This window comes from Aythya marila (assembly GCF_965140915.1).
Source record: "Aythya marila genome assembly, chromosome: 1".
NCBI classification, from domain to species: Eukaryota; Metazoa; Chordata; class Aves; order Anseriformes; family Anatidae; genus Aythya; species Aythya marila.
The window spans coordinates 157,554,429-157,578,413 of NC_139042.1; the positions used below are offsets into that span (position 1 = coordinate 157,554,429).

The 23,985-nt window shown below is 34.6% G+C and overlaps 1 protein-coding gene across 4 annotated transcripts in view; it reads left to right on the forward strand.

Annotated features, from left to right (window-relative positions):
- TMTC3 (transmembrane O-mannosyltransferase targeting cadherins 3) overlaps positions 1 to 22,244 on the forward strand; it is a 36,325-nt gene extending 14,081 nt beyond the window's left edge. For all 4 annotated transcript variants that reach the window (XM_082770743.1, XM_082770745.1, XM_082770742.1 and 1 more), the window contains 11 exons: positions 1,524 to 1,623; positions 2,275 to 2,390; positions 3,931 to 4,103; positions 4,979 to 5,231; positions 10,686 to 10,834; positions 14,040 to 14,160; positions 14,762 to 14,873; positions 15,668 to 15,771; positions 16,893 to 17,062; positions 17,873 to 18,099; positions 19,570 to 22,244. In XM_082770743.1, the coding sequence (XP_082626869.1) occupies positions 1,524 to 1,623; positions 2,275 to 2,390; positions 3,931 to 4,103; positions 4,979 to 5,231; positions 10,686 to 10,834; positions 14,040 to 14,160; positions 14,762 to 14,873; positions 15,668 to 15,771; positions 16,893 to 17,062; positions 17,873 to 18,099; positions 19,570 to 20,390 (2,346 nt within the window). In that variant the 3' untranslated portion in view covers positions 20,391 to 22,244. The remainder of the gene's footprint in view (positions 1 to 1,523; positions 1,624 to 2,274; positions 2,391 to 3,930; positions 4,104 to 4,978; positions 5,232 to 10,685; positions 10,835 to 14,039; positions 14,161 to 14,761; positions 14,874 to 15,667; positions 15,772 to 16,892; positions 17,063 to 17,872; positions 18,100 to 19,569) is intronic.
- Positions 22,245 to 23,985: the final 1,741 nt, after the last annotated feature.

The window sequence follows — 23,985 nt, forward strand, 5'->3', positions numbered from 1 at the left end:
CAAATTTTCTGCTCGACTTCAGAGAGAAACTAGACTCCTGAGAAGGTAATATATCATTTTATGAGGGGAAAAAATTTGAAGAAACTGGTTGAATAACAGCATCATAGTCTCATTTGTCCTTGTCTCTGGAATTCCAGTTCAGTCATTCTAGTTCCACTCAGTCTATGCTAGTTTGCTACTGTTCTGTCCAGAGGCATGCTGACCACATAGACAGCTCATGGGATGTCAACTAACCTTGTAAATGCTGGAATTTTCTTTTTTTTTAAGTCATCTTTGTATCCAGAAATTGCCTCTCTTTTGTGGGCTGAGGACTGTGGAAGCATACCAGCACATTTGCTTTACCTGCGATCTAAGTTCTCCTTAATATCTGCTTTAATGCAGGATAATTTTGTGATACAGGAATATTTGAATCCGCTGAGAAATCTTAAGATATTTTTGAAATAAATGCCTCTGTACTACCCAAAATGCAAACACAGTCACTGATGCCATATCAGTTGTGGAATATGATTTGTATCTGTGCCTCTTTCAGTGAGTCCTTTGTTAAACTTAAGTTAATCCCAACAGAGGCACCAGAGAATGATTTAAAAATCAGAATTAAATAGTTTTTTTAACACTGTGACCTTGGATATTGAGTTACTTTCCCTTTATGCTGTGCTTGATCAATCATGCTTGTCTAAGAATGTACCTAGCACTAAAAATTTTAAGCACAGTCGGGATGGCTGAGAGTCAGACGTCAGCATCAGCACAATTACATGGTGAGCTGTAAGGTTTTCTTAGCCAAATATGGTTGTCTACCTTGGTTTAGTATGCCGCTTTCAACCAGTTTACTCAAAAAAAAAAAAAAAAAAAAGAAAACTGGATGCAATTAGAGACGTTACAGAAGAGGGCAAATTAGGAGGAAAGACAGTCCTAAATGGTGCTATGGTCAGGTAGGAATAGTGACTACTGCAGTAGGTATTAACACGGTGACCTGTCTTTCATCCATGGCTGTTGGTTGCAGCATAGATTTAAAAGGAAGCAGGGGAGAATGAGGAAAACATGCAAGTTCTACAATGGAAACACAGAAATTAATCTGTGTTTCACTGGGGATTCTGAAAAAAACCTTCTGCATTTAGGTGTGAACAAAAATAACCACTATAGTTTCTGTATGCCACTGTCTTCAGGATCTGTATGTAAGACGGACCTTGTCGCATTCACTTACAGCTTTTATTGAAGAAAACTAGTTTCTTTGAAGTATTATTAAGAAAGTTATTTTTCTGCCCAATTCTTAAGTACTAATTTCAGCTGTTACTGGAGATAAGACAATACAGCTTTTCTGAGTTGTCTCATTAATGGTGGTGCTATGGATATCATAGTCTTGTTTTCAGCACTGATTGAACTGAAAGCAGTCTTACTCATTATACTTTTTTGCTAGTTTACAGACTGTTTATGCATATCCTGTTAGTATATTGGTCATGTGCTCGTTTTGTGTTAGAATAATCACTAAAGGAATAATATTGTGTGTTTTTTTCTTTTTCTTTCAGGTAACTGGAGTTGTGGGCAGAGCAGAGCTTCTATCATCCATCTTTTTTCTAGCTGCCTTTTTATCATATACTAAATCTAAAGGGCCAGATAATACCATAGGTAAATGACTGACAAATATACGTAACTTAATTTCTGTATCAGGGATAATAGAGCTCTAAAATGGTAATGTGGATACACATTATTCAACAAGTGTGTACAAAAAAAAATTCATCCCCAAGATTGCCCCTATAGTTGCACTTCTCAATCATAAATTGCCTTTTATTTTCTTTAATGCTTAAGCAGGTTTTCAGTTCTGTTAAACCTAGAGTTTGCTAATGACAAGGGGATTCTTGCAGTAACTCTCATTGATGCAAGTAAGTGGAAACATGCTGAGATGCCTCAGTAAGCTGTAGAATTTCAGTACAGATGTAGGAAGTGACCTGTTTTTCAAAGGCAGTTTGACTTTTGACTGCCTTTAAAAGACACATTTGAAAAGGTATTCTGGTGAGTTGGGAAAGATTGGGTTTTGCTTTCCTAAGAGGAGGAGGCAGTTTTAAAACTCCTAACTTGTGAATTAATGTCTGTAGAGTAAGACTGAGAATTTGTAATAACAAATGGCACATTAAGTAGGCTTATAGGGTGTGTCCAAATGGCACATTTCTAGATCGTGTTCAGACATAGAGTCAATTTTCACCTCTTAGGTAAAATTCCTTTATTAAGCTTTTGTGTTATAAGATGAAACATTTTCAATAGTGTCTTCTTGATTTGCAGTGTGGACTCCAATTGCAGTGACTGTGTTTCTAGTAGCTGTTGCAACATTGTGTAAAGAGCAAGGAATAACGGTGGTGGGGATATGCTGTGTGTATGAAGTATTTATTGCGCAAGGGGTAAGATGTCATTGAAATTTAAATTTGATTTCTTCTTGAATTTCTCTAAAGAGCTATCAAATACTTGAAAGCATGATATTTCAACACTGACTTCGTCAATTTAGGCTAATTCTATAGTTCTGTTAATGTTTTGAGGTGTTCTTTTGACTCAGTTGGTGTTTAAAATACATGGATCATGGGGAGGGAAGCAAATGTCTTCTAAGTTGTCTTTTACACACCGTGCAGAGATACTGCCAAATCTACTTGATGAAGAGTCAACATCTCTTAATGAAAACCAAACGTTTTAGTTGGTTTAGGTTTGCAAAGACTAGCATGTAACAGTCTTGACTGAAGTCTGAGGTGCAGAAAGAGGGGGTGTTGGTTGTTTTTAAATCCTTCAGGAAAAATAGAGAACATACGATCTACAATCACATTTCATTATTTGCTTATGAATAACCAGATGTTCTGGAGTAGCCATATTTAAGTAATACTTTGATGAAACTTGTTTCTCTAAGAATACTTTTAATTTCTAATCTGATAGGGTTCATCTCGAGCATTCAGAAGTTCCTATTAGCTTTTGTTTGACAATTTTCCTGCAGTGAAATATTTTTTAGCTTTTTAATAGTCAAACCATATGCAATTTAAAGGGGTATAGTTGCATGTACTAAGATCATCTTTCTAATTTACCACTCCTTAATTATTTGAGGGAATATTTTGTAAAAGCTACAACAGTAAAAGCTGAAGTATATGCCAAGGCAGACTTAAAGGCTAAAAAGTCAAAATCACATTTCTGTGCTTGAAGGAATATGTTTGTAATTATTGGCCTTATATGCCTAGTCAATAAATGTAATTTTCAAACTAGATTTCTAAGGAAGAACTTCAAACCACTACTTCTCTTCCAGTAACTTTTAATATGATCCTCAATTAAAGCCTTTAAAAGTTCATGTAAGTCAGTTGAGTTGAAAAGAAAAAATCCAGATTTGGACTTGAATTGAGTTTGACTGTTTTTCAAAAGCCTATCAATCCCTGTATTTTAGTCAGACGGTATATGTGAAGCAGTAAGTCATCTGTAACACAAGACATGAAGACATAAGAAAAGAAGTCAGCACACAGGAAATAAATTAGGGTACATAACGTGCAAGATCATAATGTTCATGCGGCAAGGACAGATGGGTTACTGCAGTAGAGACATAAAATAGAAACCCTGGGCTAATAAAGAAATAAATTGTATTTCTACTGTATCTTGATATTTTGTTCATGAGACAGGTTTTCAAAGCAACTGATAATTCTAAAAAAATAAAAAATAAATTATTTGAACTCTGTCTGAAGATGGTACACGTTTTTTCATCTGTCTGAAAATTTGGCACTATACTATGCGTTAGCAATAATACTTAGATAGAATTATTTTTATTAGAATGGTGGACTTTAGGGACAGGCATATGAAACCTAATTAAGAAACTATTTGGAGCATGCATTTACAGAAAAACAAGATTAAAAAAAAATACCTTATATTTACCTCAGTTAATGAATACACTTGTTAAAAACACCTTTTTCTTTGCAGTATACCTTGCCAGTGCTGTTGGACACAGCTGTTCAGATTCTTCAAGGGAAGGGCAGTATTCCTTTTTCCATGCTCCAAACGCTGTTGAAGCTCATAGTACTAATGTTCAGTACACTGCTGCTTGTTGTTGTCAGAGTCCAGGTTATCCAGTCTCAACTTCCAGTGTTTACAAGGTAATAGGAAAACGTCTCTTATTTACAGATACTGATACATAAGATATGGCTTAACAATGTCTGAATAAAATGGCCAAAGATACATTACCTGAAGAGTCTAAGTTATTTCCCTATTGTAGAATTGCTGTACAATTCTACAATTTTTGTCAAATTGTTAACTGGTATATTTGAGTACGTGTTGACACAAATATCCAATGTACTAAGGTATCTGAGTATGCATTCATTTAAAAAAAAAAAAACACTTTTGGTTGTTAATTGACTCTAATAATCCAAAATTAAGTTTTACTACGGAAGTATTTTTTTATTGGCTGTATGTTTGAACCTTGGCTGAGTACTTCAGAACATTAACAAGTTTTTCCTTGTCTACATATGAATAATTTCTTTGGTTTTAGACATGCATTATGCAGAAAGCATGCTTAACTTCAGATACAGTGCCTGAGGATAAATGTACATGAGTACTGGTAGAACTGAAAAACTGCAATTTAATGTTCTAAAAAGTAAAGTAATATAAAAATACAACAATCAAATGTTTTTCCCTGAAAGATCAGGCAAATTTTTAAAAACATAACAAGGACCATTGAACCCAACACCAGGAAGAGTAGTGTAAATCACTGTTGAAACATGATGATTATATCTCAAACAAGTTCTTTAAAGAATCTTGGAGGAGATTCTGTCCTGGGCTAAAATGCATCATTATGTGTGGTTCCCAAATTGTGTGGTTCCTGACAAATGCAGGAAAATTAGGATATTGTACATGGCTGTAATTGGCAGTTCTAGCTATGAATCTAAAAACTACTTGCATCTGGTCATACAGTCAATGAAGACCATAACTTGTTTTCATTAAAAGCTCCTTTTTCTCCTTTATTTTGCTTTAGGTTTGATAACCCAGCTGCTGTAAGTCCATCTCCAGCAAGGCAGCTGACTTTCAACTACCTCCTCCCTGTAAATGCTTGGCTTCTTCTCAACCCCTCAGAGTTATGCTGTGACTGGACAATGGGAACTATTCCACTCGTGGAGTCTTTGTTAGATGTTAGAAATGTTGCCACCCTTATATTCTTTTGCTTTCTGGGATCTTTGGTTGTCTTCAGTCTCCGATATCCCGGGGATTCCTCCAAGACTGTACTGATGGTATGAATGATGCATGTTTCATATTCATTTTTGTTCCGCTCTCCCCAAGAATATAACTGTCTCAGGATGTTTGATCACATGCCTAGTCCGTGGTAACCCAGTCATGCATCTTCTCTTGGGCTAAAATGAATACGTAAGAAAAGAGAAAAATCATTGTAGCCATAAACCTGTTAAACTGCAGTTAAGTATGTTTACTCTGTCAGGGATGAGATGTAGATAAAGAGATGAGATGAGAATAAGTATGGCTATTGTTATTTATTTTCCAACTGCATTGTAGCCAATCTCAAGTTTTCAGAACTTGGACAGCAAACTGGGGTTTTCAGTAGAACTTAAGTTTGAGGATAAGAATGCATTTCCATCCTTCAAACTCTACTTAAACGTCAGTAATTATTTTACATGTTTAGCAAGGAAATTGATTTTTTTCTGATATAAAAGGACATATTTTGGCATTTAGGTATGTAAGTTTCCCCCCCTTTTTCCCCTTTATGAAGGCACTTGTCTGTAGTCTCTTCTGTATGCTAAGGCAAAACTACGTTTTGTCAGCTATGAAATCACTTCCTGGTTTTTACTAGTATACAACTTTAAAATTGAAATGGATATTTTGGAGGAAATGGAAAGGAGCTAGTGTTTTTCATCCAAAAAGACCTTTTTGATTGTGGCTATTGAAAAAAAAATCACAAGGTGAATGATTAACTGATACTATGTTTCTCATTAAGTCAGTGGTGCAGTTATGCCTGCAACAAATCTACAAGTATAAATCTGAGCTTGCCTCAGAAATACCATGCGTTTTTTTTAAATATATAACTCTAGCCAACGGAAGTTTCAGATGGGTGGGAATATTTATGCACAATTTAAAGCTATGAATTTCTTTGCTAATCAGCAGACCAACTTGGATACATTTCAAAGAGACCTAATATTACAGTTCTGACTAATACATTTTATTTTTTTTGTCTTGTCATGGAGTAAGGCAGATTGTTTCACTAGAAAATTCATGAAAATAAATGATCTGTATTATATCTGGTGAAGCTTCTAGTCCTTAATTTGGAAACAGCATACGAACAAAAGAAACTTAGCTTATTTGTATAATAAATGTGGAAGATGACATACCCAGAAAAGCAGTTTAATGCTATTGGACAATATGTATTTCAAAACTAAACGTTGTGTTTAAAAAAAAATAGTTCTATAGTACTTAAATATAAATAAGTAGTTTAATCTTCCTTTTTATAGAAGCTGAAACGTTTTTTATCCAGCGTACTGAAAGTAGTGGAAATGTGTATGGGGAGCAGTACACCCTTTTTCATGACTGCTCTTGAACTTTATTTCCCAACCCTTTCCTTTACTTCCTAACTCATAAAGTTCAGAAGAGAAAAGGGTTAATGTTTTCAACATTAGTTTTTGTTCAAGGGCATTTTTTTCTTATTATTCCAAGTGGTTTTTATAGCAAGGGTCTTTTGAGTTCATTCAGCTGAACCTGTGATCTATAGTGTAGCTTAAACACAGTGTAATCACTGTTGAACAAAAGTTATTTTTGTTTCATATATACCTTTATTGTGTATATAACCTTCTGTAGGATGTGGATTTTTTGCAGACGTATCTAAATGCCTGAAAGCTAATCTGTTAGATGAGAATGCAATATAAAATATTGAAAATGAATTGTTATAACTTGCAACAGCACTGTAGGCCAAAAGCCGTTTCTGCCTACCAGTAAACCATTAATGTCTTGATGTAGACAGGATATTGTGTCATGGGAGAGAGAGGGAGAGAACAGTTTCTTCACTGGGGCTTCTTAGTTTCTCTTGTTAGAGAGATCATAGTATAATCTTTAAAATGAAGAAATTGAATCTTTGTTTAGTGAAACCCACTTACACAGTTTATGGCAATTTTCCAGATAACTATGTTGAAATACTGGTTTTTTTTTTTTAACTTTTTTTTTTTTTTTTCCACACTTGGTTCTCAGTTCTTCCAATAAAAGCCTGAATTTGTGCTAGTCAAAATAAATTAGTTCTCTGCCAGGTACAAATTTTAGTTGTCTGCATGGATGCCACCTAGTATGCCTAGATGCCTAGTAAACCTAGATGCCACCTGTGTTTTCAGCACAGCATTATTGAGAGCATGACTGTTCACACTGATTTTGAACTCTTAATGAGCATCACTCTGAAGGAGTCTTAAAGGGCTTTGTAAAGCGCTTCTGCCTTTAGAAATCTCTAGCATGTTTTGGCTCTTACATTAGCCCCATGAAACCCTCAGGTCTCATGCTGAAGACTGAACTAAAGGAAAACTCTCAAGTTATTTTTGTTCATGATATCATGAACAGTACAACTTCAAACCTGCTGCAGAAATAAAGATTTTTATTTGTACTTTGCAAATCAAATGCGAAGGAGATGGATCCAAAATGCAAAAGAGAAGGGAGGCTGCAAGTTTGTCTTAACATGTCTTTCTGTATTTGCTGACGTGGATTTGAATGTGTGTGCTGGGGGACAAGACAGAAAAATAGATTCCTTCTCCCACTTCCACAAGTGACAGTGGACATTCCACGGTTCTCCACAAGACATCCCACAGGGTGAACTCATTAATGAGAGAGGGAAAAGTTGAAGGACCCATTTTCAGCCAGCATCTGTTTGATACAAATCATCTCCACAAAGTATAACTCAGGTAAGTGGATACATTGTGTTCTACTTTGTCATATTTTAGTTTTGCTATAGGTTCATAAATTGCCTTTTTGAAATAACAGAATTGGGAGAGGATAAAACAGATTAATTGCTTCTTCAAAGTAGCCAATTTATTTTACCAACTGACAATATTAAACTAACAGAAAATGGGATTGTGTATTATAAATCAGAATGCATGCTTTGGCAGGTTGATGTCATTATGCTGCTTGAAATAATCAATTATTTTGACGTTAATGAAGGATGTGCCCTAGAAACAATGTATGAAGAATTAAATTCTCTTGTATTTTGTGTTTACTTTATCCCTTTGAGCAGTCAGAAAACTTGACTATCAGGCTAAGTGACCTTTTTAAATAATTTACGATATAAATATTGAAAATGTTTAGTACAATGAATAGTACAGATTTAGAATTACTTTGGCTTTTCCCTAAGTTTCCGAATCAGGCTGTGATCATGGCTTTTGTTTTCTAAATTAAATCTTTTGGGTCAGACAGTTCTTTGTTGGCTGGCAAAATTTTAATACAAACCTTTTATCTCTGTTGATACTTAAGTGTCCCAAACGAGTGCTTTACCATCCTTTCTCAGCCCTCGTTTATGATGAGACAGCACTCCATGCTACTCAGCCACTAAACTTGGTGTTTTTTTACTGTGCAAATGTCAGGAGCAGACAGGTATCCTTAAGCTTCTTAGAGAAAGTTTTTGCATTTTTGCATTTTTAAGTGACCAGTGTTAAAGTGATTTTTAAGTACCCAGACATCAGTACTTCTGAACTTTTCAGTATTTATTTCCGTACGTCCTGTACTTGCATCTCAGGTTTTCAAGTGTTTCCTTGTGAACTTTTTGAATGGTCATCTAGCAGTTCACTTACTTTTTATAGTTTACGGTCATATTTTAGAGTTCTGTCACATGCTTTTTCCTGCCTGCATACTGTGAATGTTTCTGTCTCTTTTATGTTTTTCAGTTGCCTTGACGGGGCTATTTTTCAACTGAGCTTTGCACCCGCTGAAAGTTCATGATAAAGAGAGCAAATGAACAGAAGAGAACAAATTTTTATCTGCACTGGCACTTTGAGTCTGTCACTTGAGAAATTGTATTTGAAGGACAATAGACAGGAGAGGCAAAGAGACCGAAAGAAGTTGAGCAAAATCTTGTGTAACATTTTGCCATCAAAAAAAGTGCAGAGAGCTAAATAAACCATGCCAAAAACCTTGGATTCATGGACAGTCCTTTTTATTAGGTGTCACTTAAGCATATGTACAAACCTTACACATTTGAAAGTTTACTTTAGTGTGAATAACTTTTAAGTAAAAGATCTGCAAAACAGCACTTTTTTTGGTAAAGCACACTTGGAACTTGCTTTGTAGATTCACTTTTGTAGTATTGCTTGTGTTTAGCTACTGGAAACAGTGAAATATAGAATGACAGTAACCCTCACTTCCCCCAAAAAAATATGAAGACATTTCCTGTAACTGGGTGAAAGAGTGTTACAGAAGACTGGCTTGGGGATAGCATGATGGATTCCTTCATTTCAGAGTGAATTACAAAAATCTATATTAAAGTTTCATGGTGGAATTTTTACTTCTCGATGAGATAGGTTGGGAGGTGCTCTGTAAGGAGCATATACTATAAAAATGTAAAGGATAAAGGTAGAGGAATGTGAAATGACATTAAATACAATTTTCTCCTCAAGTAATCAATATATTCTCTACGTATTATGCTTGTAATTTCTTTAAGACTCAATTATTTATTTTTCCTGTAGCTTAATGAATTGCTGTGGACCACTTGATCCATGTTAATGATCCATACGCCAAGTGCATACTCTTGGCTCCATGAAAAACGAGATAACCTTTAATCAGTGTGGCATTTTTATATGTGAAATCCTAGATTCTTTCATACTGGATGTGTTGACTGTTTTAACATATGAAAAACAGTTCTCCTTACCTAGACAGATGATGACAACCTGTTGTATATCAAATTTAAAAAAAAATCCTTTTTACTATATTCAAATAAATATTATATTTTTGTAGGGGGGTTGTTTTGTTTTTATTTTGTAACTTGGAGACCATATATTTAGAATTAATTATTTAATATTATTTAATTATTTAATAATAGAAATAGTTTATTTGTAATTATTGGTCACGTCCAATTCGTTTGTAGCAGATGACTTTCTGTCTTTTAATGTCTCCCCCAGGCATGCACCTTTTTGTTAAGATGTCTGTCAGAAACCTTAGAGCTCCAAATAAGGCAGTTGATAAGTTCATTGTCATTTTCGGTATTTTGGGGTGCCTGTAGTATAGTATCTAAACGTGGATGTTAATTCAGTGGTTGCTTCTGATTTTTATTACTCAGATTTGTAACGGAGATTAAAAATAGAATCAATTGTAAAATGAATTTGTTTACATCATATAATTGTTAATTATTATGAAAGACAGTCTCCAAGGTTTTAGGTCTGCCGTGTTTTTGTATGTGGAGCTCTTATTAAAACACTGGTTTGAATTTGACCTTTGATCCTAGCATTCTGTCATACAGCTGCTCTTTTCTGTAGTATGGAAAACCAGTTACACTAGGCTGCATAAGAAAGTGTCATTTGTAGGGTCTAACTTGCCATACTCATAGTGGTCTCAATGTAAAACAGATCTTAATACATAAAAAAAAAAAAAAAAAAAGACATAGATCTACCATGTATGTCAGACTTTGTTTTTTGCTTTTGTAATTGCTTCATAATTTGTTGAGTACAGTCTGTCACTGCCTAATCTTGCTTACTAAATAATTTGCGTTTCTTTTCTAGGCACTCTGCTTAATAGTGCTACCCTTCATTCCTGCATCAAACCTCTTTTTTCCTGTTGGATTTGTAGTAGCAGAACGTGTGTTATATGTTCCTAGCATGGGATTCTGCATTTTAGTAGCACATGGATGGAAGAAATTATCAAATAAAAGGTACAGTAAGTTTATCTGTAACTCATTTCTCCTAATTTAATAGAAGACAAGGATATTTATAACTGCGGGCTTTCCCTAATAGAGCTTTAACCAGTGTGAACGTATGACGTTGCAGGTCCTGTTCTGCATCAAGTTCTTACTGAATGCGGAGTGGTGACGAAGAGTAACTGTTTGGCAGTTCCATGGTGTGAGCAAATGACAGCAAGGAACTTAGGAGACCAGTGGATATTTTTTAATTTATAAACAGACATGCACCATCAGCAGCATTGCTTTGAAAATGTAGTACAATGGCTGCTCTTCTTGTACAGGAATTTAGTGCTGGTTTAGGGGATAGACATTTACTAAGTAGATTATTAGGAAAAAACATTTTCATGTCAGCAAATACTTTGAATTAAATTTACCCATATGTATGTTGGGTGCAGTCAGAAGGTCAGCATTGTGAGTTAGTCTTCTGATTAAGTACTCTTAATTATTTAAAAATTAGTTGTGATTTAGCTTAATGCTACAAACAAGGTAGACTAGAAGTTACTTTTAGCTGTGCTGTGTGTGAAGTGAGTTCCATAGTATTGTAACAGATAACTTCAATCTTTTCAGTCTGTGCCACAGTCTTTTGAAGCGTCAGTGATGTGAGGTGAAAGGATAATATATTTAATTTATACAAGCTAGTATTTTAGGTTAAAATATTTTGCTGAAGATCACTGATTTCTTTGAAATTTTTGTGACATCATTAATCAAATTTTATCATGAGTTCGTGGCCCTTAAGATTTTTTAGTTGATAGCAGTTTGCCATCTTAGGTCAAACCATTTTACCAAATAGAATTTTTTTTTTTGTAATTATTTTGGAGCAATCAGTTTAAAATTTGGTTGAGCTTGTATTTGGAGAGAGAACCAAATTGTAAGAAAACGGTAAACATTACAGAACCTTTGTTTCACAAATTACATATTTTTGCATTTTGACTTCTATTACAGCAACTGAATGAATAGGAGTACAGGAGGAGTTTTAAATCTGATGGAGAGGGGAGATACCTTAGTGCTTTGATCCTTTGCCTCTTAAGAAAAATACTCCTTAAGATACTAAATACTGAGATTCTTCCCCTACATCTCCAATTGTTGTTGTTAGTCTGAGGGTATTCGGAGATTCATTTAAATGCAAACACTGCAAAACATATTTTTCAATACCTTTGACACCAAACACTTCAGAATGCAACATAGCTTTTGTTACACATCACTACAAAATGGACTGCCTAGTCTCTCTTATGTAAATAAACATGGTATTTTCTGTTTTAAATCATTTTTTAGTATTCGGCAAAAAAAAGAATCTTGTCTAGATATGATTTGAACTTCATTCAAAGGTGACTGACTAAGGTTTTTGTAATGCATGTATATCAGTCTGCAGCATGTGAAAATATCTTCATTACTGATAAAATTTTCAGAGTTTAAGTGCTAAGAATGTACATCAGAACTGTTCAGTATTTGTTTAAGTAAAGAATGATGTAGATAAGAATTTCTCCTTTGAGATTTCTGCTCTAAATGCATATTTTGCATGGACCTTAGGTTTTCTAGGGTCTTGTACGTTGTAAATGCTTCTCCCTGAGCTGGATGCTCTACCCTTTTTACCCTAGTGCCATCCTTCTGCTCATCTGGACAAACTGAAAGGCAGCTGATCCCAGTCTGTGTTGTCTGCTGTCATTAGAAGTGAGGCCTTGCAGAATAACTTGTGCTAACTGGTGCTGCCAAAGCTGACAGCACTGGAAAAGGAGAAATCGGTGATACCCTGTGGGAGTGAGGAGAAAGTATTATCACAAATCCCACTACGAAGTGGCAAAAATAGAAGTGTGACAGAAAGCAAGGATCTAGGAGAGGACAGATAGGGAGGAAAATTAGGCAGCAGTGTGGCTTACTACAAAAATATTGCAAGTCAGTGCTCTAAAAAGTCTCACTATGTGGAATAGGCTCCTTGCTTGCTTTAGTAAAATTGAAAGGGGGGGGGGCTTTTTCATGAGCCTGGTGGGGATATGGATTATTGCATGTCTCAGTTCTCACCAGCTGCTTTATGGTGTTGGAATTCCTCTCAGTTCTGCTGCTCTACTTTTTAATTTATTTTAAAGCAAAACACAAGAACCACCACCAACAAAAACAAGCACAGTCCTGCATGTGCAGCATTTTGTATATGAGGGGAAAAGTTTCTGTTTTTTCTGTTAAACCCCTCTGGAGTACACAGGGTGTGAACAGCTAAACCAAGAAATAGCTGGCAAAGGTGGATAGCTATGTCTGCTTCAGAATGATATTTTTAAAGCTTTTTAACAAAGTCATGTTCATAATTGCAGGAAGACTACTAGGTCTTTAGTGTGTTTTTTCACATATAGATCTGAATTCAGAGACCAAATGGTCAGTCTGTTAAAGTTTGTTTTATATCTGGTGTAGTTAAACCAAGCGATGTTCAAACTCCAGAAAATAAAATGCAAAAAATCTAGAAGGTTGTTGCTGACAAGCTGGCCATAGAGCATGATTTGTGCTCCTGATTTGTAGCTTTTAAAATAAAATATAAGCTAAATAAAATATCAAATATAAAATAAAATATATAAAATATAAGGCACTGAACCTTTCTCCTACTAAGGTACTACCATTGCATTGTGTTTACTTAGGAGCATTGGGTGATCTCCACAGCAGACCTCTCTGATAAGAGGTATGCTACAGTGTGGGAAAGGTTGGTTATGTGTTTAGTAAAGAACGTGTGCAGAATCACCTGATACTAAATAAAAGGATAGGATGACATGTTAGTTTTTCTTGTTTCATTTTTGTAAGCTATTACATGTTATACAGTGTTTTGAAGAACCTCACTGTTGGACGTAGTGATCATGTTCTTTGTCTAAGATTACAGATAAGGTCTGAAAACCAAAAGTACAGTTTTCCTACATTTTTGTTTCACATTATATTATGTGGATTGCATTTGTTTTTATTAAGCAGATTGCAGAGTGATAAAAAAAATAGCGGGTAAATAACTTGAAGTCAGACATTAGATTCCTTTTAAATTTTGTACTGCTACAATTAATGTTCAGGCAAATTAGAATATACCATTCACAAATATGTTTTGCAGTTTTTTTACCTCCTAGGATAGGAGATATTTTATTTAGTATAAATAAGAATTGTTTGCATGCTTTTAACAAATCTTTATTTTTTATTTATTTTTTTTTTAATTTAATAGTGTACTAAGAAAAATTTCTTGGGTTTGTTTGGCTGTGGTACTATTCACGCACGCCTTAAAAACACTGCACAGAAACTGGGACTGGGAATCAGAATACACATTGTTTATGTCAGCTTTAAAGGTACTGTATCTTATTTGAAAGGGATAATGGAAATTGTGTTGCTGTTCTAAAAAAAGTTGACTGCATTAGAGCATGATAAGAGTGAAGAGAAATTATGCTTGTTTTGCCACTTTTATTTCTATGTTGACAGTATCTAATTAGTAGCTTTTGGGAATGCTTTAAAAGCAGTGTGATGCACACATGGGAATTCATGCACAAGAAACAAGAATTTTTTCTTAATGTGTTAAAACAGTTGAATGTATTCTCTTAACTGGAGGTAAACACAATATGTTTGAATACAAAATCTACAAAAGGTTTGCATAAAATAGTTTCTTTAAATGTACATATGGCATGATATAATAGTTTGAACAACCATCTATCCATTTTCCAATAATTACATTTTAAAATCCCTAGAATTTTTAGGTACTAATGACTAAAATAAATGGATGTTGAGCAGGAAGTTCTATGTAATTATTCTGTATGTGCTGTTTTGTTGTTCTTTATACACAGCAGCTTGATCTTTCATATGTTTTGTGTTTTTCCAACTTCAAGATTTAGTTGCAAGAAAATCAAATGCAGCTGAATATGTTATATATTGATATATTTTTGTTGTTGTTTTTAGGTGAATAAGAACAACGCAAAACTATGGAACAATGTGGGGCATGCCTTAGAAAATGAAAAGAATTTTGAAAGAGCTTTGCAATTCTTCATACAAGCCACCCAAGTGCAACCAGGTAAAACCTTTGACTAGCTGCCACTGAATGGCTTCTCACTGCTCCTAATACGTCAGGATGCTTAGCTTACTTAACAAAAATTACCTGTTTTTTACCAACTGAACAGCAAACAAGGCCAATTAAGTGATACATAGTTTTTCAGTGTGATATTGATGAATTAGTATTACAAGTTAATAAGCTCCTCGCCCAAAAAGTCCTCAGTGGAAATTTAGAAAATGTATAGAAATTCTATATATATCTATATGTATCTATAGAAAGATGAATATACTTTTCATTTAAAGCCATTATTTCAGTTCATTCAAAAATAACATCATCCAACCTCTAATTCCTTTTGAAGTATAATTATTATTATTATTTAATTTTCTTATTTAATACTACGGAAGAGTACGAAAAAGATATATAGGATGTATCCAAGAGCACATTAATTCTCTTTTGCATACTGTTGCAAAAGAGTTTCTTGGTAGTACTGGACAACCTTTCCTTTTTCTTTTTAGAAACCTAGTAAACAACTTTCAATTCATGTGCCTCTACTATAGCAAGAGCTTAAAGACATATACATAGAAAATTTACCTATAATTTTTGACCTTATCCCAAGTAACTTTATAACACATCTTTTGGTTTACGATTAAATTATTAGCTTCATAATTCGGGTGAAAAATAATTTAAATTGTTTTGTGGGTTTTTTTTGCTAGTCTTTATGCAGTACCTGTATTTAATGCTGCTCTCAAACATAGATATTTTTTGTGATACTCAGTGCATGAAGTATTTGAAGTTTCACTCTTTTCTTTGTTAAGATGATATTGGTGCCCACATGAATGTAGGAAGAACTTACAAAAACTTAAACAAAACTAAAGAAGCCGAAGAATCATATATGATTGCTAAATCATTGATGCCACAGGTAATTAGAAACTACCACCATAGGAGGGAACATTTTCAGACCTTACATCCTTGATACAACTTTCTTATTTTTTTGTTGAAGCTGCATGTTGCTATATGCTCCCCCACCCCCAAACTATGTCTTAAAAGACAAGGTGATATACAATCATAGCACTTTAAAAAATGCTAACTTGGACCTTCTTTGTTAAAAAATATTTTAAGTTACTTTTTATATTGTTTTAGATTTTTTTATGGCTCATATTGAGGATACAAAATAAGCAAGTTGCAAATGTGCACTTACAGTTTCTAATCACAGTGGGTTTACTTTAATGTCCAGCTAATTGATAATGATTAGTTTCTGAGGCCACAGGAGGTCTGAAATGCAGTGTTGGAGGTCGGAGAAGGCAGTTGGCAGCCGCAACAAAAAAAAATCTTTGAAAATATTTCTAAAAAACTGTCCTCTGTTACCTTTACCATTTGTAAAATTATATTTATACATAGTAAGTATTACTTCAGCTGTTTAAAAGAAGAGGAATATTTTTGGGGCAAGGTAACAAATGTTAAGGGCAAAATGAGACTGACAAGAAAAATCAGTAGTCCCTTGAGTATAACATTAAAAAGCTTGCACCATGAAACAGCATGAAGATTCTAGTAGACAGTACGTTGGTTTTAATGCCATATATTTTCATCTTTCATGTAAATTTTTCATCTGCTGTGTAAGTGGATGGTAAAATTGTACTTACACTGAGCTGAAAGGTTTAAAAAAAAAAAAGGATTGTCTGATAGAATGTCATTTTAGGCTTTAAGAAATACTCTTTGTATGAATGTGGAAAGTTTTACAAGATCTGGATGGTTGTTAATGGCCATTTGCATGAGCCAAGTTAAGTACTAACAGAGCTTAATTGGTAACTTTTGTACCCCATTTAAGGTAATGTTCCACGTGTTCATAGAATAAAGAAGACAAAATATTATGTTATGTTTTTTTTTCTTGGAGAAAGAGCTGCTGTTTATAATTGTTAAGTGACTGTAGACTGTCCAGTAGTACCCTAAAACAAATGCAGCAGGCTGAAGAGTAGTTCTGTACTGATTGTCTTTCATATTTTTACTCTTTTTTTTTTTTGGTACATACATTCTTTCTGGCAGATTATTCCAGGTAAAAAGTATGCAGCAAGAGTTGCTCCTAACCACCTGAATGTTTATATTAATCTTGCAAACTTAATTCGAGCAAATGAATCTCGCCTTGAAGAAGCAGATCAATTATATCGACAAGCAATTAGTATGAGGCCAGATTTCAAGCAGGCTTACATCAGCAGGTATTTTCTAATTTTAGAGATACATATTCTTGAATGTACATTTGGGTATTTGCAGTGCTGTGAACACTGTTTAGTTCATACAATTGCATTAGCTTCTGGAATTGATTTACTTTCAAATAAGATGATGAAAATTTGGGGCAATAATAAATTATTTATGACAAGTCTTGTTTTTATACATTCCTACTTCAAACAGTGTTTCCACATATGCTGTGTATTTGAACATTGTATAGGAAGATGCCTCCATTAGACATCTTTATGAATAACAAACTCAGATTTCTAATCTCCTTGTTTAGTTTTGAACTAAAAAACTACTGATTACTCCGAATCATGGAGTTTTTCTTTATTCTTTTGTTGAAAATGGTTCAGAAAAAGCAAGAAATGGGAAGCACATAAACGGGAGGCTAAATGACTGTGGGTTTTGAGGCTTCTGTCCACCGTTTTGTTAATTGTGATTCTTCCTGGGACTTAGGGATGTGCAGAGGTGTATAGACTCCAGCTTTTGCAGTGTCACACAGCCAATATCAGGAGTCCTTGATAACAGTCCTGTATGTGGGTTCTTTTGTTCTGCTTATACATCATCTGTATGTAAACTTCTCAGAGCTGAAAGCTTTGGGGAATGGTATACAATCAAAATCTTGTGCTTTCTTGTGTTTTTTAAAAAAAAAACAAACCTACCATTACTAGTATTTCACATCTACTTTCTATAGGAAGATTAATTTCTTTAAAAAAAAAAAAAGGCAGAAAAAATGTTAATTATTTTTGTACTTACATGAATAAAAATTGCTGAAGATTAAATTTATTCTTTAACAGGGGAGAATTACTTTTAAAAATGAACAAGCCTCTGAAAGCTAAGGAAGCTTACCTTAGAGCTCTAGAACTAGACAGAACCAATGCAGACCTGTGGTACAACTTGGCAATTGTTTACATTGAACTGAAAGATCCAACAGAAGCCCTGAAGAATTTTAACCGAGCACTAGAACTCAACCCAACACATAAATTAGCATTGTTCAACTCAGCCCTGCTAATGCAGGAATCTGGTATGTTAGTTACTCCTTAAATAAATATTATGTATTTACAGGATGCATATCACCTCTTTTTTTAATGAACTGGTTTATTTTTGAAAAGTGAAAATTTGTAGCATCAAAGAAACTGTTTTTTGTAATAGTTGTCTTTGTCATTTATTGGTAGTGTTTGGAATTTATGCAAAGTGTACATATACCATAGCTGATTAGCACCTTTAAAACTATTTTACAATAGAACATCTTATATATATAAAAAATAGTGTTACACAAAACTCTTCTTCAAAATTGTACCTATAAAATGAAATAGTGAAGTATGTATAATACTAATGTTTTGCATGTATATTGATTTCGTCCTTTCCTCATTGATTAAAAATCATCGACTTCTGTGGGTTTTAAGTCTAGTCTTGGGAAATGTAAATGTTTTCAGTTTCCTCTGAAATATTTCTGATTAGTATGATTCAAGCTGAATTTTCATGAGTTTGATTTTATATGTTTAGCTTCTGTCTGTATGGGTAAATATGGCTGTCACCATACAAAAGCTGTCGCAAAACGTAATTAGGAAGTGACAAGTAAGGTTTGTTTCCCTTTTTCTTAGGGGTAATTTACCATCCCAACAAGAGATAATAGAGTTGATTGGAGCTGATCCAAATGGATTGTTCTTGTTCTTCATCTCTTTCCAAATTAGGTAGTACAAGAAACACCTCGTTTCTTGTCTGAAGTAGCACAAGGGGCTTCAAATGAGCAGAAGTGTTAGTTGTCTAGTTTTGAGTAACCCATACTAGAAGAAGGTACAGGCAGGAAGGTGGAAGGAGGAGGTTAAAATCAGCTCCTTAATCCCCCATCCTTCAGTAAGTCTATGCCTGGAATTCTTTATTAAAATATATTCACTGAAATATTAACTAAAGTAGCACAGACTACAAGCTAGGATTCCTGCTATTATCAGACAAGATTATTTTTATACTTTTTAAACAATCTGATGCAAAACAAAATGAGTTGCAGATTTTGTTTTGACATGATAAGGTATTATAGCCTGGCTAAATCAGACATCACCCTATGTAATCTCTTATCAGTATTCTTTTCAATATGTCTTTAACAAAATGAAGTCTTCTGGTTGCTTCTATGAGAGGTGATTTGTCAGAACTGACAACTTCTCTGCATTCCAGTTGCTCACTCATACATGAAAATAACCCCTGTTAAACTTGTAGAGACACCTTTTGTATCTGTTGTACCGAATCTAAATATAATTTAACAGATAATAGGATAATGATGCTAACTTTGGCGACAAGTCAGCTGTAAGTAGTTTTGTCCTGTAAAGGATGTAAATGTCATTTACTTTTGCTGTTACGCTGCACAAATAAAAAGTAATATTTTAAACCCTTTTAACTTTCACAGAAGTTACATTTTAATTTGTGTAAGAATTAGCATTTTACTGGCCTGGCCTAAAAATACTTCAGTATAAATCTAAATGCATTTTTTCTCATTTAGGTGATGCTCGGCTTAGACCTGAAGCTAAACAAAGACTGTTAAATTATGTGAAAGAAGAACCACAGGACGCAAATGGCTACTTCAATTTGGGTATGCTGGCAATGGATGACAAAAAAGATGCGGAGGCAGAGGCATGGATGAAGAAAGCCATAAGGTTACAGCCAAACTTCCGAAGTGCTTTGTTCAATTTGGCATTGCTTTATTCTCAGACATCAAAAGAATTGATGGCTTTGCCTGTCCTGGAAGACCTACTGAAATACTATCCTGATCATACCAAAGGTCTCATTTTGAAAGGAGATATCCTTATGAACCAGAAGAAAGATATAGTTGGAGCAAAACAGTGCTTTGAAAAAATTTTGGAACTGGATCCCAACAATGTACAAGGAAAACATAATCTTTGTGTAGTTTACTTTGAAGAACGAGACTTAATAAAAGCAGAAAAATGTTTGGTTGAAACTCTAGCTCTGGCACCTCATGAGGAGTATATTCAACGTCATCTGAACATAGTTAGAAGTAAAATTGCATCACTTAGTGTTACAGAACAGTCATCGCTTCTGGCAGATGGGACTGCAACTACTGCTGCAGAAGAAAAAAAAAAATCATTTCAAAATTTGAAAGAAGTAAAAAATGAGCAGAAAACCTCCCAAACGACAGCTGATAACAAAAAAGGGCAATCAAAAAATAAGAAACGAACAGAGAAAAACCATATGGAAGAAGAGACTCCCAAAAAATCTACAAAAGAAATCAAAGATATTGAGAAAAAGAGAGTTGCTGCTTTGAAAAGACTAGAAGAGATTGAACGTATATTAAATGGTGAATAGTCTTTATCATGTCACAGAAGAGTACGGGAGGAGTACTATTTTTAGGTGTTTAATGTGGCCCAACTGGAAGATGGTTTCAGTGCTTTGGACATATAAAAAATGTTGACTTCATATCATTTGGCAAGCAGTGAAAGTCATTACAATGCTTTATGTGAGAACTACAAATTAAATATGATGTGGGGTATGGATGGGGATTAAAGGGTAACGGGTTGAGAATAATCTTAAATGCAGAATCTTAATTGAGAAAATAGTACTCAAAAATCATTGTAAGTCAGGGATATTCAGGAAGGTTACTTTCAAGGAATCCTTGAAAAAAATGAGTGGTGAACTGATAGGATAAGCCAGACACTGCTGCTTTTCCACATAAAAATCTGTTTGGGTTAATGTTTTCTACATTTCCATTTTACACATCAACAGTTTAAATCTTTCTAGACCTTTGTTTGCTCTACGTGGAAAAGCATTTTTCTTTGTGCTATTTGTTTAGAGAGCTTATCAAAGTCAGTAAAATGCCACTGGTTGTTGTATGTATGTGTTAGACCATAGGATGATGCAGCAGCACACTAAAATTTTCAATTGTGTTCTAAATAAGGAATGATACGATAACCTTTTAATTGTTCTTTACTTACAATGCTAATGGTTTGTACTGTTTTACCGAATAGAAATCTTATGGTGCTTGTAAGACCTTTAGTCTATGCTTTACTTTTAAAGAAAACGTGTTTTTTCTTCAGCTATCAAACATCTGGTTGTTTTTTAAAGTATATATATGGGGGAAAGAAACAAAAAACATGTTTTTTCACTCTTTCCCCAGTTCATTGAATGCTGACAAATGCACTTTTGGTACAGCAACCAATATGCTATGCAGTAGTCCTTGTCAACTTTGTATGGATGACTGTGGATTGACTCTTTTGTCTGGGAAATTCTTCTTTGTTTATAGTAAATCGGCTTCATTGTTGGAACACTATTTTAAGTCTCATGACTTTTCACAACATTGATTTAAGCAGTGATTGCTTAGAACAATGTGATAATAATTAAGCCACTGAATTTTAGAAACGTTTAACACAAGGAAATGTGGATAGTGTGCTTCCAAATACTAAGTTCTGTTGTTTTGATACTTTGTTATGGGTGTGTGGTTTTTATTAAATATTTATTTCGACTACTAAGATATTCCCATTTACACTTATCCACTAATGCATAATTTTTATTTCCTACATGAAATTATTTGTATTTTCAGTGTTGCTTTTACCCTTGTGCTATGCATATATTTTTGTTTAAATATATTACCTATTACTGAAGTATGATGACTCCCTTAATTATGAGAAAGAATAGAAGAGCTGGGTGGAGAAAGAAGTATAAGAGATGGGTTCCTTAATAACTTAATCATTAAATCTAACTCTTACTCTCCATGTTTTATCTTATTTCACGATGTAGAAGTATTCCTTAGCAACCCTGTTTAACCATAGTCTTTTCTGTAACTGCTCAGCTTTCTGCCTCTGGCAGTAATCCAGCTGTAAGATGTAATGTTTATCTTAGTGGGAGGGTTCTTAAATGTCTGAAGGCCTTGCAGGGACCTTTTCATTATTATGTATCATTTGTAATGTTACCACAACAATTGCTTGTATGTTAATAACTAGGAAAAGACTGTATGGGTTTTTAAAAACATGATCTAAACTTTGTGGACATAACCAGGTACCTGGTGTGCAGCCATTCCTTATACATAGGTTTTAAGTGTTCACTGTAACACCAGGAATCTATTGACCGCACCTTGAAAATTGCTGCTTTATCTTAATCTGTGCATAACTTGGATACTTGTAGCCAGAATAGTTATGTGGAGCTGTATAGAAACACTACATTGCATATTAAATTTTCCCTCCTGACCTTTGTTTTACAAATGAATTAGTCATTGTTCTGGGTGATACAAAGGAACATTCATTTGAAAGTGGAAGGAACTGCGTAGTAAGAAAAGGTACTTTCTGTCTGGCTATGCAGGCCAAAATTCTGTTTTTGTTTTGTTTTTACTATTGAGTCCAGGATCCAGTTGCCACACTGTTATCATTCAGTCTGTAAATTTGAGAGCCAAAGAGGCATGCTCTCAGGTTCAGCAGTTGAGCTGCTGTCACTCTGCTCTAATATTGGCCATACCATACAGGTAGCTGCTCTTCAGAGGCTTGCAAGAGTTGTTAGATTTACTGACACTCAGAGGTGCCATCAGTTTTAAATAAAGTCATCAGACTGGAATAAACTAGAGTATGCCAGTGGTAGGTCTTCCAGTCTCTTATCAGGTAATATGTACCCTTTGTTTCTTCTAAAAACTGTAGTAAAAGCAAGTATTTTGACTACTGTCAATATGCCAAATTGTTTTTATCCTATTTTAGGGTGTGTCAACCATTTTAAACTCACAGGAAGAATGTTACAGTAAGTTGAAGCTGTGTAACTGCTAAAAACAAACAGCAACAACAACAAAAAGTCAAATTTCATGTTCATTCAAATCTGGTTTCTTTTAATGCATTGAGTTTTATCATCTCTGGAGGGAAATAGTTATTATTAAAAACATTTCCCTACAAACAGGCATGTGCAAACTGTTGCAGATTGAAGTCACGAAGAATGAAGTGGGAGATAAATTCCTTTCAGTGTGTACTGCTGTTTGGCAGTACTGGGAGAGAAAAAGTCAAGATGGGAATAAAGATAGAAAGATTGGTGTAGATGGAGGGTTACATATAAGGAAAGCAAGAAAACGTGGTACGTGTGTGTTGCCATGGACTTTGAATGAAATGTGAAGATTTTGTTTTCTGCTCAGTTGCAGAGACTTACTGAATTGTACCTTATTTTGAAACAATGTAATTTCAATATATTTAAAAGGAAGATGATGCGCTGAAATCTTAGGTGAGTCTTGGCTTCAACCTATGAAAAAATGCCTATATAGCCTATAGCAACTTCTCATCCAGATCCTCATTCCCCACCAGCCTTCTGGTATGAAGCAGACAGACTCACGATCCTCCTGTTCTGAAGAGACTAGGTTCTCTTTGCCCATAGGATGCAAGAGATGCACATTTTTTGTGTTCCTGGAGCTACAGGTCTGTTGTCACAATGTTGCTCCTAAATCAACATGAAACACTGACAAAAGTATGTTATTACTCTGCCTTTCTTCGTTTACGAAAAATAGCTACGCTGAATAGGGCCTGTGGGATACTGAGGCGGCTTCCCATTTAATGGGACTTCAGAACAAAGCATGGATCTGCTTTCTCAGTGGGTGTTGTCATTTGCAGAAGTTAAGTACTTCAAAAGCTGCTGAAACATTTTGGCACTGTACATATAGGCTGTCCAGCCCAGCATCCAAGCAAATTCCCCTTCTTCACATCACAAGACTAAGACTCACTGAGAGCAGCTTTTTATATGCAACAGTTCAGTCTTCTGCTGCTTCAGTGTCAGATGAGGCTTTTTCAATATCAAACAGTACCTTCTACATAAATGTAAAGCTGCCCACATGCCTGCTTCCAGGGTACAGAGCTAAAGGCTGAGCATGCAGGCTTGTGGCATTTGTTTCTTCCTGAAATTTCATTTGGAAAGGCCCAAAGGAGATCAAAACAATTCCGGGAAG